Source organism: Dunckerocampus dactyliophorus, chromosome 9 (genome assembly GCF_027744805.1).
Source record: "Dunckerocampus dactyliophorus isolate RoL2022-P2 chromosome 9, RoL_Ddac_1.1, whole genome shotgun sequence".
NCBI lineage: Eukaryota > Metazoa > Chordata > Actinopteri > Syngnathiformes > Syngnathidae > Dunckerocampus > Dunckerocampus dactyliophorus.
The window spans coordinates 2,159,794-2,175,076 of NC_072827.1; the positions used below are offsets into that span (position 1 = coordinate 2,159,794).

General features: G+C 43.4%; 1 protein-coding gene across 1 annotated transcript; it reads left to right on the top strand.

Annotated features, from left to right (window-relative positions):
• The first annotated feature begins 422 nt into the window (after positions 1-422).
• Positions 423-10,315, top strand: LOC129188085 (pleckstrin homology domain-containing family A member 1-like). Its single transcript, XM_054788097.1, has 12 exons — positions 423-566; positions 1,188-1,373; positions 1,442-1,498; positions 1,586-1,631; positions 1,931-2,028; positions 2,225-2,332; positions 2,637-2,774; positions 3,937-4,005; positions 5,114-5,178; positions 5,386-5,449; positions 5,527-5,616; positions 8,535-10,315. Exons 2-12 carry the CDS (start codon positions 1,233-1,235, stop codon positions 8,829-8,831), a joined length of 1,173 nt encoding a protein of 390 aa, XP_054644072.1. The 5' UTR covers positions 423-566; positions 1,188-1,232; the 3' UTR covers positions 8,832-10,315.
• Positions 10,316-15,283: the final 4,968 nt, after the last annotated feature.

Below are 15,283 nucleotides of genomic sequence, written 5' to 3' on the forward strand. Positions count from 1 at the left end.
GTAAGGACACTTTCCATAGTGCATCGGTAGAAGCAACTCAGGATTGTGGTGGACATGCCAGATTTCCTCAGTCTTCTCAGGAAGTACAGTCTCCTTTGGGAAATAGCATTTGTTGCAAGATTAAATTCGCCGGTTGTGACAATATTTGTACAACATGTGATAAAGCAGCTATATAGTATACAACACAATAATACAGTGACTTTAAGTTCAATACATTTAAAGGGGAATTTAAAGTTTAAAGAATTTAAAGTTCTCAACAAACTGGACACTAAAAAAGCTGTTCAACCCTGAAAATGGTTCATCTTCTTCTTTCGAGTTGTTTTTGCGTTTTGTAACGTTTTATCTTGTATTGTATTTGATTTTTGTAATAAAAAAATTTTTAGTTGTTGTTTCTTGGTGTCTCATGGTTAGTCACTATTAACGTTCAACACAATATTTTTTAAAGACACAACCGGAAGCGGAAGTTTGAGCTGGTGAACACAGCGATTTTGACATTGCTAGGCTGCTAAGCAGAGAGTTTCCACCAGTGACAAGTGGAACTGGACTCAGTGGATTGAGCCGAACTTGTAAGTTCTTTAATGTAACCCTAATTTGACCCGTTTGTACGTTTTTGCATCGTTACACTGTCTTTATGCCACTACATTTCCGCAGGACGATAATAGTTTGCGTGGCCCGGAAGTCCTACTCGCTCGATGTTTGGTGGCTCGCCATTTGTTGGAGAAAGTCTTTAACTTTTTGCGGCAACAAATTGACGGCGGTGGTATGGAAGCAAGTTGATCAGTTAGACGATCCCAATTAAATGTGATAAACACGGTGGCGAGTAATGATATGTATCCACAACAGTTATTTTTAAAATGTACATGTCGTTTATCCTCATCTCACATGAGTGTTATGCTACAATACGTCTGCAATATCACTGTGGGGACTAATTGTATGTTTTCATTGACTTCTCTTTTCATTTGAATAATCTAATTACATTAAGTAATGGAATGGTTGGTTGGTTGGTTGGTTGGTGACTAAATAGCTGTGAATGTGGTGGTTTCATGTTGAGCCCAGTTACTATGCCTTACAAGGACACACACACACACTTCCTGCAGGCTAATGCACTCCATGCTTGCCGGTGTTTTGTTGACACGTACATGTTGTGCAGTCCTGGCATGTTGTGACTGTGAATCGCCTCCTGGCAGCGTACCTGTGATGCCACAGGGTGGGTGGAGCTGGCAGATGTCGCCATGCCGTACGTGGACCGACAGAATCGCATCTGCGGCTTCCTAGACATTGAGGAGACGGAGAGCAGCGGCAAGTTCCTGCGCCGCTACTTTATCCTGAGCACGGAGCACGGCAGCCTGCTGTGGTACATGGACAACCCACAGGTGTGTGCGTGTGTGTGCGCATGTGTTGCTACCGTGACAACAATGACAATATTAATTTCTTTGCACAGAATCTTCCAGATGGAGCAGAGAACGTAGGCTCTCTCAACCTCTCCTACATCTCGAAGGTGAGTTTATGAGGAAGCCACGTGCGCGAGGCAAAGCAAAGCCGCAGTGTGGACAGGTTGCACTTCAGCATCTTTTTTCGCCTACAGGTGAGCGACGCCGCCAAACTGAGGCCAAAGACGGAGTTCTGCTTTGGTAAGTTAGCATGGAGAGCCTGCCTACGTCAGGAGATCACAGAGGAAGGTTCTGGAAGGACTTCTTTGGATTAGTGTTGACAAAAGTCTGAGTTGAACGGTTCAGGGGCGAAGCCTCCCATTCCCCTTTAAGTGCTTCCTTAAGTAGTTCCTTCCCTGCCTCCTGCGTCCTTCCCCTTCCTATGCGTCTCACTCACGCTCTTCTTCCCCGTTTTCGTCCCTTCTTTTGTCCCTTGCCACTTCCTATGGTGGCTTGCTGCAAATGAATATTTTTTCATGTGTATCTTCTTCCGCACACAGTTATAAACGCAGGAATGAGGAAGTTCTACCTGCAGGCCAACGACCAGCAGGACTTGGTGGAATGGATCGCTGTTCTCAACAATGCCACCAAAATAACTGTGAGAGACACACACACACAGACCAATTTATGACCTGGTGTCTCCTGTCGGCTGCTTGCAGCTGCAGCAGGTCAAAGACAGAAAGAGGCTCATTTAAACTTAAGGATTTTCAAGGAATCATTACATTCTTCTGGGTGGGTGTTTCCCAAGACAACAGCTTAATGTGAGGAGTCAGCACGGTTGTTGCTGCTTCCAGGTGCCAAAGGACAGCATGGCATTGTCCGCAGACGCCCAGCAGGACGTCCCGGCAGTCTCCTACAAGACAGAGATCGTCGGAGGAGTGCCCATCATCACGGCCACTCAGGTGAGGCTCACAGTGGGCGCTGGCTCGGCATGCCCGGACTCGTGCGCCGCCGGTATGTGTGTGTTCATGCATGTGCACACCTTGACATGCTTGAACACTGACTTTCCAACAAACTTCGACTCGGCAGTGTTTGTTGTGTTTTATGGTCATGCTAATGTTTGGCATAAGCGTAAGAGTATTATTTGGACTCCTTGAGTCCAGTCAGCATCGTGGCAACATGCAAAAAACCAAAAAGTGCTTGACTGTACATGCACCTCTGCTTTGTGTGTGTGTGTGTGTGTGTGTGTGTGTGTGTGTGTGGTAGGAACTGGGGGAGGGGCAGAATGGTGCGGAATGTGGAGCTTTGAGGCGGTGCCACAATCAGCCACCTTACTTCCTGTCCAGGGAAGTGCAGGACCAGGCCGTCATCAAGGCGGGGTTCTGTGTCAAACAGGGAGCTGTGGTAGGACGCGCGCGCGCACGCACACACACACACACACACACACACACACACACACAGTCCAGCAAGTCAGATGTTGTTTTTCGTGATGCTGACCCATCAGAGTTGCTTAGTTACTAGAGATCTTTAGAATACTCTACCAATGAAATGATATTTAATGGCAATGAGCTTGCAGCGCCTCTCTTCATTATGTCAGAAGTACACAACTCACACAAACACACAATTAAAGGGATACAATAGTTTGGATTTTTTGTCATGAACTTGTATGACATCCTCATCAGCAGCTTCCCCGCAACCCACCAACCACTTGGTCAAGCAAGTCCAGTACTGCTCGGATTTCCGTGACGAGGAACGTAGAAGACGCTTGCATTTTCTTCCGCGACGGACCGCCGCGGCCATCTTGTTTACGTGTGTGTTCCACAGCGGAAGAAGATACGAGCGTCTTTGGCACATACACAAGAATGGCGAGACGACAGTGCGCAGGGATACTGCGGGAGACAAATATAATGCAGAGCGATTTGTGAGGTCTGATTTTTTCGAGTGGGCATTTTTAGGATGGGGCCGCACGGTGGTCTAGTGGTTAGCACATTGGCCAATACAGGAACAGCCTGGAGATCGGGAAGACCTGGGTTCGATTCTCCCCTGGGCATTTCTGTGTGGAGTTTGCATGTTCTCCCCGTGTGCGCGTGGGTTTTCTCCGGGTACTTCGGCTTCCTCCCACATTCCCAAAAACATGCAGGTGAGGTTAATTGGCGACTCGAAATTGTCCATAGGTATGAATGTGAGTGTGAATGGTTGTTTGTCTATATGTGCTGCCATTGCGGCCACCAGTCCAGGGTGTACCCCGCCTGTCGCCCGAAGTCAGCTGGGATAGGCTCCAGCATGCCCCCGCGACCCTAATGAGGATGAAGCGGTATAGAACACTTTTGAACACTTGTTGATTTGAGAAGCCAAACTCTTTACTTAAATGGCCCCAGCAACTAAGCGGAACTACAGTACAGTACGTTCCTCGTCATGCAAAGCTGACCAGAACTGGACTCGCAGGAACAATTGGGGGTAAGTCACTGTTGATGTAGTACACTACTGGTGGGGATGTCATGCAACTTCATGTCAAATCCGAATGATCTCTTTTACAACTTGTCCTGTTGTGTTGATGCTTCTTCAGATGAAGACATGGAAGCGCAGGTACTTCATCCTGGATGAAAACGCTCTCAGCTACTTCAAGTCAGACCTGGTGAGTTTGGGGCTTGAGTCCAGGGGCGCCGCAAAGTGGGGAAAAGTTACGACAATTCCAAGGGCCCATGACTGACAGGAGCCCCAGTAAATAGGTAAACTAATTTTGCTGTCGGGTTGTGATTGTTTAAAAAAAAAAAAAAAAAAATGCAGTCAGAAAATGATTAAAACAATCGCTTGTATTTGGTAGTAAAAGTTAAATACCCACATAGACTGCAAGTAAACGTCTATATTGACTGAGCACCCCCCATAGCTATGTGAAATGGTTTGGTCCACTACTACCTTCACCATGCTTTGTAGCCTAGCTGTCTGTGTGTCATGGAAATGAACCTTTCAGCTTAATGTCCACAATGAAATAAGCTAGGCGAGTGTTAGCATGTTGTGTTAGCCTTCATCTCACTCCTTTTTAACCAACATTTAATCAGCACAGGTAAATGTTTAGCGTGTCCTATTAAATCAGTTGTCCCTCCCCCATTTAGCAGATTTAACAGATGAGTCAGCAGAAGCCCTGTCTCCCCATAACCTTACCCCTCCCTGTCCCAGTGAAGAAGGTGAGCAACACTGTGTTCAAAGACACGTCACTTAGTATCATTGCAGGGAGTCTGTGGGAATTACTAAAAATCGAAAATGTTTTTGTCATGACAGAAATTCAAACACAAATCATTTTTCCACATAATGAACTTTATTTTCTTGTTGGTAGATTTAAAAGTTGATGTACTGTAAGTTCTTTAAAATTTTTTTTTTTTTTTAAGTCTTTCATAAATGTTAAACGTTTTGGAATTTTACAAATAAAATTAGAGTGTGAGTAAAAAGATGGCCGTTAGCACATTTATGTTCTCTTGCATGAAATAGTGAATTGCTTACTATGTGCAGACCTACATGGACACCTCACTAGCAGTAAATATTACACTGGTAGTATAGTAAATATGTACAAGGTGATAGTATTGTCAAATGTGGTTGTTGTTTTGTTTTTTTTTTTGGTCATGGGGCCCAGAATTCCTGCTTGAGTCAACTTGATTGCGCGCGTGGGTGGGTGGTTGTGTGTGTGTTGACCCTGACTGTGTTGGAAGTCACCAAGTGAAGTATCTGCTGTCTCCGCGTCCTCACAGGACAGGGGGGCACTGCGTGTGATCTGCCTCAAGGACATCCTCAAAGTTCAGGAGTGCAAACAGAGGTGATGAAATATTCGTTAAGAATCTAATGTTAATGTAATGAATGTGTGTGTTAGCAGTCGTGTGCTGAGGTAAAATATCAGACCACAGTGTTTGATAGAACCAGCACAGTGCACTTTGCATCTGGACCTGCTAGTTTGCTGCCTAAACAGGCTGTTGAAGAAAATAGAGTTCTGAAGATCCTGCCACCTTCCCGATGTGTTCCGCAGTGAGCTGATGATGAGGGACAACCTGTTTGAGATGGTCACCAGCTCCAGAACATTCTACTTGCAGGTAATCACCACGCCTTTTCCCTTCAGGTTACAACGTCAAACGACAGCGACACGCCATGACTTGTGTTACTTTGTCAGACTGACAGTCCAGAGGACATGCACAGCTGGATTAAAGCCATCTCCGGCGCCATCGTGGCCCAGCGGGGACCCGGCCGCTCCATCAACACGGTGAGTGCTGCGCCATAATATTGTGGATTATACGGATGCCTGAGATATCGGATCATATTGGTATGGGTTGTTTTTCTTTTTGGCAGATAATGATATCGTCACCCGAGTGATGGAATTATTTCCAAGTTTCACCTCCAAATTGTAAATATTTAATTTGACTGTGAAGGAGGGGTGTCCCATCTTTTTCCAGCAAGGGCCACATAGTTAAAAATGAAAGGATGCAACTTTGAGACTTTGATACTTTGTAGAGCAATACATGTAGGTGTGCTAAGACGTTTTATATATTTCAAGAAAAAAATGCATCTCAGGAATGAGTACATCAGAGGGACAGCACATGTTAGAGGTTTTGGAGATAAAGTCAGAGAGGCCAGACTGAGATGGTTTGGACATATCCAGAGGAGAGAGAGGGAATATATAGGTAGAAGGATGCTGAGTTTGGAACTGCCAGGCAGGAGGCCTAGAGGAAGACCAAAGAGGAGGTTTATGGATGTAGTGAAAGAGGACATGAAGGTAGTTGGTGTGAGAGAAGAGGATGCAGAAGACAGGCTTAGATGGAGGCAACTGATTGGCTGTGGCGACCCCTGAAGGGAAAAGCACAAAGGAAAAGAAGAAGTAATTGCAATGTTAACACTCCAACCTTACGGCTTATTTCTCTTAATGTTTTGACTTAATTCTTGTAAAATTACTGATTCTTCTATTTTTGCAGGTTTCCGGTTAAATTATATTTTTAGAATGTGGGCCAATAAAAAAAGACAACCCTGCTATAAAGTGTTACGTTTTTCTCTTTGTAATGCGGCTCCATCGAAAGAGTAGCACTGATTACTAATGAGAGACAGGTACCGCTGCAAACGATTTCAAACCACCGCAAAGCAGTTGCACATCGTGCCAAATGGGAAACAGCAAAAAGAAGAAATGGGAGTGAGACAAAAACATTTTTGAGTAAGCATTAAAGTGAAATAGGCTGCTCATCAGCTGATCAGACCATAGCGTTTAAAAGCCAAAATCTTGGCAAAAATGTGGATTGAATGTGATCTCTGTCAGGTATTCACACGGTCATGAATTCTTGATGGCAAAGGCAAAAAAAGCTTTCTCTCTTTGAACGAGGTCGGATTGTTGAGCTGCATAAGCAAGGCCTCTCGCAGCGCACCATTGCTGCTGAGGTTGACCCTTAGCCGGAAGAAGCGATTGGCTGTCTGTTAAGATACGGACCTCGGCCCAAATGAAGGTCGTTACTAGTGCCAAGTGCAGTCCAATAATCATCACACAGTGTCAGTATCAGAAGTAAAAAGGTTCTCAAAGGCCTCGTCTCCTTCAATGCCACAAAACTGCCCGTTTGGAATTTTCACAAGAGCACCAAACGTTGAAAGGTGGAAGAAAGTTTTATTCTCTGATGAGGAAAAAATGGAACCTTGACGGTCCTGATGGCACAGTGGAGGGGGTGCCAGCATGATCCTTTGATGGAATAATGGAGCTTCGGGTTGTGCAGGGGCGTCGAACGGCAGACTGGGTTTTTCAAAAGGGCAACGCTTCAGTTTTTTTTTTTGTCATGGTCTTAAACCTTTGATCAGCTGATGAACAGCCTATTTCACTTTAATGCTTGTTTGCAATAAATTGCTTACTCAAGTTATTTATTTATTTTTTGCATTTTTAAGTTCTCCTTAGAAAATCCTTAAGATCCATTTTGGCACATTGCAGAAACAAAAATATATGCTGGCATGCGGGAAATTGCTTTCACTTTAAAAGAAATAGGGTTGTCCTGATTTAATTTCGATATTGCTCCAGTATCAGCAAAACAACGATATCAGATTATATCGGCCTGCATTCTAAAATTTCCGGTAAGCAGTCCGCTCCAGTATGCCTGAATCCCGCATGCAGAGCCCATGTGATGACAAAGGCGTGTGTTACCATGCTAACGAAGTAGCAAGAAGTAGGAGTGGTGTCAGCCCTGTGGCCGTACTTTTCGTTTCCATCCAGAAAAAGATGTTGCAGCTGAGTGCGTAACGTGTCATTCCCCTGGTGGCACAGGACCGAGCAAGTTGAAGACGAACAACCTCGTCGGAACGGATGTTTGAAGCAGCATCACAAGAAAAAAAAAAAACATGAGGATTTCCTTAAGACCACAGAGGTGAAGAAACAAACCTCTGGCTCCATCAAACAGCAGGCGCTGTCCGAAACATTTGCAAAGTATGAGAAACTCCTATACGGGATGGCAAAGCGGTAGCTGGAAGAGAAAAGAGGTGGTGATATCCAGCCCTAGATAGTAGTAGTAAGAAAGCCAATATTGAGCATCATTGTGCTTTTTTAAACACACACGTGAACGTAAGAGTAACATCTCTATGACTATTGCTTCACCTGCTGAGTCAGACGAATCTTCATGTTCTTATCAATCAGGTGTTTGAGCGCCCTCTTGTGGCCCAAACCTCGCTCTGCAGGTGCATCTCTTCCAGTCTCTGCTTTTACTTTAATGAGCAGCCAAGTTGTGTTTTTCAAATGCGCCAGGCCAGGCGGTTGTCCGGTCCGTGCATGTGGCACCATTCTCCAGCAGCCGTTCCATGTGGTGTATGTGACCCTGTTAGCTTTTAACCCCCCCTTCCGCCCTTACTTGCAGCACTGTGCAGACAGCGTGATTGTAAACGAGACACGTTGATCTTGGTGCGCTCATCTCTGATGACGTCTCAGAATGTTGTTTTCTCGCTGTCGTCGTCTTATGAATCTAAATGTGGTCCAGATGACTCTGCTGTGATGTCATCTTCCGGCTTGGGTGTGCCGCTAAAGTCATGTTTTGCTTTTTGTAGTACAACTACTCATCCACACATGAATCATGAATGAATGCGGTCTTTTGCCATCCATCACTCATTCCAGGTCTCCTTGTCATCTTCATCCATCTCTTTCTTCCACCATCTTTCTGTCCTCCTCAGGATCACACTGAGCCGTCACCACCCGCCGCCACCTCGTCGTCCTCCATCTTCTATTACCCCATCAGTGAGGAGCTACATTACCCACAGGCCTCCTGTGTGCCCAGCCAGCCTGAATGTGAACTCTCACCATCACAACTTCCCGGACTTTCTTCAGCCGAGGTCGAGCGGCGACCCGTCGGTGATGACGTCCCGCCTCTCACTGCAGGAGATGTACACCGCCAAGCGATGCCAGACGACGAGTCGTTATGGAAACGGAGCAAGGAGAAGCTGAGCTCTGCCATGCCAGCAGACGCATGACCTTGAGTTGGCCTTGTGAGGAGGAGGAGGAGGAGGATGATGGTGACTTCTTGTCTTTTTTTAATTTAATTTAAATTCATTTTATATGTGTAACAACCTTTTCTTACCTTCACTTTGCTCTGCTGACTCCTCCTGATTTGGACTTTTTGGATCATTTATTATTAAAACACTCCTTTTAAAGATGTCACATTGAGGCGATGGCTCACTCTGAGTGTGAACGCACAGACAAAACACAGCAGGATCCTCCATGCTGGACCACTGAAACCATAGGACAGCTGCAGGTCCACTCTTGTCTCTTTCTTCTGCTTCTCGTCAGCTGAGTCGCAGGCGCGCACACACACACACACACACACACACACACAGGTGTGACACAGGTTGTCTTGGAAGGGTGTGTTTTGGCTCGAAGGATGCTTGACGGCACCATCATGGGGGCACAACATTAAAAGTGTGGTGTCTTTGCTGACATCTGTGGAGCAATATCACGAAGTAGACTTCTGTTGGTCTCTGACAGACCACCCCCTGCTGGAAAATCAAGGAAATGCAGGTCATCACTGACTTCACTTTTGCTTTGTTTTTTTATAACACTTTGAGTCCAAAGCAAAGATTTGGAAATTCCGAATCCTGGACTTTATGTACGAAGACGGAGGGTCAGATCACAACCACTGGGGGGCATATTGTCGTGGTATCAAAGTGTTGCTATGATATGCTGTGATGTGTCCGGTTGTAACTTGAAGGTGTCATACAAGTGTAGGAAGAAGTTAAGCAATCTCTTCTCTCCATGCTGATGAGACTGAGGTGAGGCCCGACCTCACGGACATACATAATGCAACAAAAATTTCAAAGTGGTCCCCCACATTCTTCAGTTTCTATGATGTAAAAGACAAGGGTATGGACACCCTGTCATGCGCTTTTTTCTTTAAATGTATTGAATTTAACATTACGTTGTAAGCAGGTATTAATTTGTTACATACTGTAAAGCCATTTTATCACTTGTAGTACTTTTAACAGATATTGTCACTATTGGAAAATTAAATCTTGCACCAAAAGTTATTTTTGTACGTCTAATTAAGAAGGGTTAGGGTTTGTTTGTTTTTGTTACCTTTATGAGGCCATGTGTCAGCTATAGAGGGATAAATGCAGACCTCTTGTGGACATGGACGGTACTACACTTGCAGCCTCAAAAACCCAAGTCTTGACTTGTTTTTTTTGTTCAGTGTTCTCGCCCAAAATCAGCTGGGAAGGCCCCAGGTTACCCCTGACCCTAATGAGTCTTTGAGTGGTTAAAAGTGCCTTCTCTCAGCTGTGACAAAGCAGCTAGACCAAGTGATACATTCATTCATTGATGGTAACCTGCCTGGGCTATAATGTAACTCTTTCTCCTTCAGCCTTGAACGTTCCTTTGAGATGCTACCAGGGATCAGCCCCCGTGAGAATCTAAGTCTGACAAAACGACCGAATTAGACACAAAGTACATAAATGCAGTTAAAGGTAAAAGGCAAGATGTTTCGTGTGATTTATCACTATGAAATGTTTCACTACTACACCAAATATAAAAGAATGGCTATGGTCTGTTCAAGTTTTTGTTGTCATTTACAGGACATGGTGTATTTGCAAAGAGATTTTACTACACCAGGGGTGTGCAAAGTGCAATCTGGGGGCTTTTTTTTTTTTTCAATTGGCCCTCGGCACATTCGAAAAATACAAATGAAAAAAAAAATGGAAGAAAGCAGTAATTTTATGACGATAAAAAAAATATTAGGATAATAAAATGCCAATATTAAGAGGAAAAAAATGCATAAAGTTGAAATATTAAAGACTAAAGCACATTTATTGAACACATCACAACCATTAAAAGCAGTTACATGATGTTTTAAGAAAACAAAATATGGAATTCTTGAAAGTACAAAATGAATTGATTATACGTACCAAATTCTTTATTAGTTTTTTGGGACAATGGTTGCTGAGTGTGTCTGAGAGGGTATGTTGATGTAAATGAGATCAAATATCGGTTTAAATAAGAGGGACAGGTAAAGTGAATGCATTTGAGAGTAAATTGGAGCCAGTGGTAATGTCTTCCTCCACTGAGAAGTAACCACTTCAAGGATTCATGCATGGAGCGAGCAGTGGCTCCTGAAGATAAACCTTCATAGACTGTTGTAAATGACATTTAGGGGTTGGAGATATGTTTCAAAGGTGTTCTGATAAACAATATCAGCATAGTCCAGAACAGGAAGTAATAATTGAGTGACAATTCTTTTTCTGATCTGAAAGGTTAAACAATTTACAGAATGGTAGAGTGTGGCTATACGACTTCATTTGTTTGTGAGGGATTCGATAGGATACTCAAAAGAAAGCAAAAGATCAGTCCAGAGGCCAAGATGTTTAAATGAGGTAACTTGTGCAAGCGGTGAGCCATCAGTAAAAGAAATGGTTAGATACAGCAAGTGACGGTTTAAAAAAACAAAAACAAAAGTTGGTCCTCCTCAGCTGTGTCCGTGTGTTGGAGAGAGAGCAGTTTCCCGACCCACACGTCATTACAAGACGGGACACAGCACAGACGCACATTGGAAGAATTTGCAAAAAGTTATGAAGAAGAATTTGCGAGTTATGGAGAAAGCTGATCAAATTTTCTTGGACTTGAAAAAGGCAATACTAGCATTGGAGGAAGAATTTCGTGCAATCAGAGAGGAGAACTTGCGACTCCGAGAACTTCTGGACGCTTTTGATAAGACTCACATTCTGGTACAATTTGAAGGTGTCGAGGAAAAGGCTTCTTGAGACGTCATCTGTACTTCTGTGAAAAAGGTGTCGGACGTTTCGCTCCTCATCCGAAGAGCTTCGTCAGCAAACTAATAAGTGCTGGTAGCTTAGGCCTTAAATACAGTAAGAGTGGGCGGAATCGGTGTGCCAACACCCTCCTCCTATTGGTTCGTTACACTAAGCCTGGGCGGAGTAGTGGTATAATCCTATCCTGTTATTCACACCTCCGATAAAAGGGAAGTGTCGCTCCCTGAATTGGGTATGAACGACTCTGATACTGGCTTGTTAGCATCTATTGTTCTGGCTCGGCCCTGGCTTCACCTCATTTGCAAGACTAAGAGCTGTGGGTTTTGGTCCTGCTAGTCCTGCTAGTGGTCCTCAATCAGCAGTACATCTACACCTGAAAGCTACCAATCACTCTTTTCAGGACAGCGAGGTAAAGATTTTGGCCAAAGAAAACAGATGGTTTGAAAGAGGAGTTGTCAAACAACAGAACCCATCATTGAATCGGAATGGTGGTTTGAGGTTTAATTTGGACCCTGTGTTCAGCAGGTTACTGAGACCAAAACCCACAGCTCTTAGTCTTGCAAATGAGGTGAAGGCAGGGCCGAGCCAGAACAATAGATGCTAACAAGCCAGTATCAGAGTCGTTCATACCCAATTCAGGGAGCGACACTTCCCTTTTATCGGAGGTGTGAATAACAGGATAGGATTATACCACTACTCCGCCCAGGCTTAGTGTAACGAACCAATAGGAGGAGGGTGTTGGCACACCAATTCCGCCCACTCTTACTGTATTTAAGGCCTATTTAAGCTACCAGCACTTATTAGTTTGCTGACGAAGCTCTTCGGATGAGGAGCGAAACGTCCGACACCTTTTTCACAGAAGTACAGATGACGTCTCAAGAAGCCTTTTCCTCGATGGACAACTCCTGTACGACTGAGAGCCTACACAGACGAATTTGAAGGTGTGTTTAATGTTCACTGACCATCTAGGTTTGAGCTTTAAACTCACTTGTTTCGTGTCTTACTTCTATATAACACATAAGTAATTCAGTCACTTTCTACGCTGTAAAAAAAAATGTCGGTGTTTTTTACAGTAAAACACTGTCAGTGACAGCAAACGTAAGAAGTCACGTGCGGTGAGATTTTTCCTCAAATGTTTAAATCATACAGAAAATACATTTATAACACAGTTCAATGGCTGATGTTGATATTTTAAGTTATTTTCAGTTTTTTTCACCTGCCTTCGCGATCGCAACACGTTCCTTATATACTGTACTGTAGAATCAGGCCGAACATAAATGGTTCCCTTTTACCACACGTGTCAAACTCGTGCCATGGTGGGCTGAGACGCTGCAGGTTTTCTCTCCAACCAGTTTCTTCTTTAGTAACTGGCTGGAAAGAAAACCTGCAGTGTCTCTGCCCTCCATGGCAGGAGTTTGACACCCCTGCCTTATACAATGGCGTCCTCTGGCGTACAAAAAGAGGTACTGCTTTATTAAAAACGCAGAGATAACATATTGTAGTGTAGTTGTTGGTTCTACTAGAGTCGGAAGCTTTTTAAGTACATCTTAAAAGAGGTTACAGGTTGTAGCACAAATGAAATATAACAAAATAGCCTCCGTCCTAAAAATCAGGTGCCTATTAAACAGGAAGAGGAAGGGAAGCCACAGCCCCCTGATGTTAATGAGGAAGAGGAAGAACTCCCCATCACTCAAGAGTACACAGCAAATTGAGGAGTGTTCATTTTTTGGTGTTGATGAGAATCTTGAAGTTGGAGTGTCAATCTTACACTATTTGGAGTTGATCTAACACTGCATTTTCTTAAAAATGTTAAATTTAACACTGGATCATGAAAGTGTTGTAGTTAAAATGGAGTGTTGAAAATGTTCAAATCTTGTTAGTGTCACAATAAAGACATTCAACACTTCCACACTCCATTTAACGCCTAACAGTGTTCACGTGTCTTAAGCTCCGCCCACGGACATTTCATTTAGACTCCACCCCTCACTTCACGTTGCTGAAATGAAAAGCAGATTTGAGAAGTTGACAATTAGGAATCATTTTGCATCAGTAGGTAAGTAAACGTTTAAATAGATGAACTAATGAATTGTGTTGTACCTTGTTTACACATAAAAAACGTTACTTTTTGGTGTGATATTTAAGACTAATAAACTGAGGCAGCTGTTTCCACCCAAAGCCTTTGCTAATGTTAGCTCGTGTTTTTGCTAAGTTATATTTTCTATTTAGTGTTGCTGTGAGCTGAATCGGCACTGCCTGTGCAACATTTGGCAAAGTAAGTGAACGCTACGTTATATCTTCATTTTTAATGAGCTAATGGCTACCTAGCTAATTGGCACGAGGAGCCCCCACACGTAGGCCTGCTGGCCCCCAGCAAAGGACTTGATATGCTGTACAAGATACAAGATATCAAGGTTGGCAACTCTAATTGTTACTTTAACTTAAAAATAATTGTCAGGCGTGTGTTGGAAGTGAACATTACACTTTTTTTTTAACACATAAGAACCCAGACCCATTTATCCTTGAAGGAAAATTATGCGTGCTATATCATAGACCAAGTGGACCACTTAGAACACATTTCTTAAGTTTTTTTCATAATAACACTTTTTATTACCAAAGATCTGTGTTGTTACATATTTGTTACATTGGGCGTTAGTGGTAAACATATTCCTTATTTGAAAATAAGTAAACCTGACAGTTTTTACAAGTGATGGACGGACAAATGAAGCTTTATAAGCACTTGTGATATTTGTTGACTCCTCTGTATGGCACTCTTGGCTTAAAGATGCAGTGGAAATGTAAAAAAAATATCACAAGTGCTTCACGAAGCTTTTCCCAGTACAAACAAACTGCCTTAACTGTTTGGTAACACAAAAATGCCTTTTTATTTGCATTTCCATAACCTATATCAAAACTGTGAATTCAATAGAAAGGTTTAACACAAACTTCTTAACAGTTGTGCTTTGAATCAGAAAATATGCCAAATGCATAAAAAATAAATAACACTGCTTATTTGGAGGCATTTGCAATAACCGACCATAGCTGCAGATCTAAAAACATAAATTGTGGAGAAAAAAAAATGCTGAAGAGAAATCTAACTGTTGTATCATCAGCACCATGTCTGAAACATTTTCTCAGTTCTTATGTCTGTTAAGTCTCTTTGTCCATTTAGTCTAAGTCAGATGGTAAGACTTGAAACAGTTCCGTTCCTCAGTGAAGCAAAGACGCACATCACATTTCTCACAGAGGGTGGTGGTTGCATTGATTTTGCAGAGTTTGCAGCGGCCACGCTTGTCACCTTTCACAGGCCAATGTGCGAATTGGTCAGTGCGAACATCATCTGGAACTCCAACGCGAACCCTCTTCGGCAATGGTGGTGGTGGTGGAAATGTGGCACTGAGTGATGGGCGGCCTCTTTGTGCCTGCCAAAGAATGAGGCTAGTGGCAACCTCTGCCTGGAAGCTCCTTTGTTTCAGTGGGTTTTGGACACCAAGTAGTTTACAGTCACGGCGGTAGATCAACCATGCGTTAACCAGACCTAACATGATGGTGTGCCAGAACAAGTAGATGTACCACCTCCGTGACCTCATGTGGTATTTACACCTTGCAATGCATGCATCAAGGAGGTCTACTCCTCCCATGAAAGTGTTGTATTCCTTCACAATGTG

Coding starts and splice junctions, on each gene's coding strand:
- LOC129188085 (XM_054788097.1), top strand. CDS start 1,233: ATGCCGTACGTGGACCGACAGAATCGCATCTGCGGCTTCCTAGACATT. Junction 2,029..2,224: donor ACAATGCCACCAAAATAACT/GTGAGAGACACA, acceptor TGCTGCTTCCAG/GTGCCAAAGGACAGCATGGC. Junction 4,006..5,113: donor GCTACTTCAAGTCAGACCTG/GTGAGTTTGGGG, acceptor GCGTCCTCACAG/GACAGGGGGGCACTGCGTGT.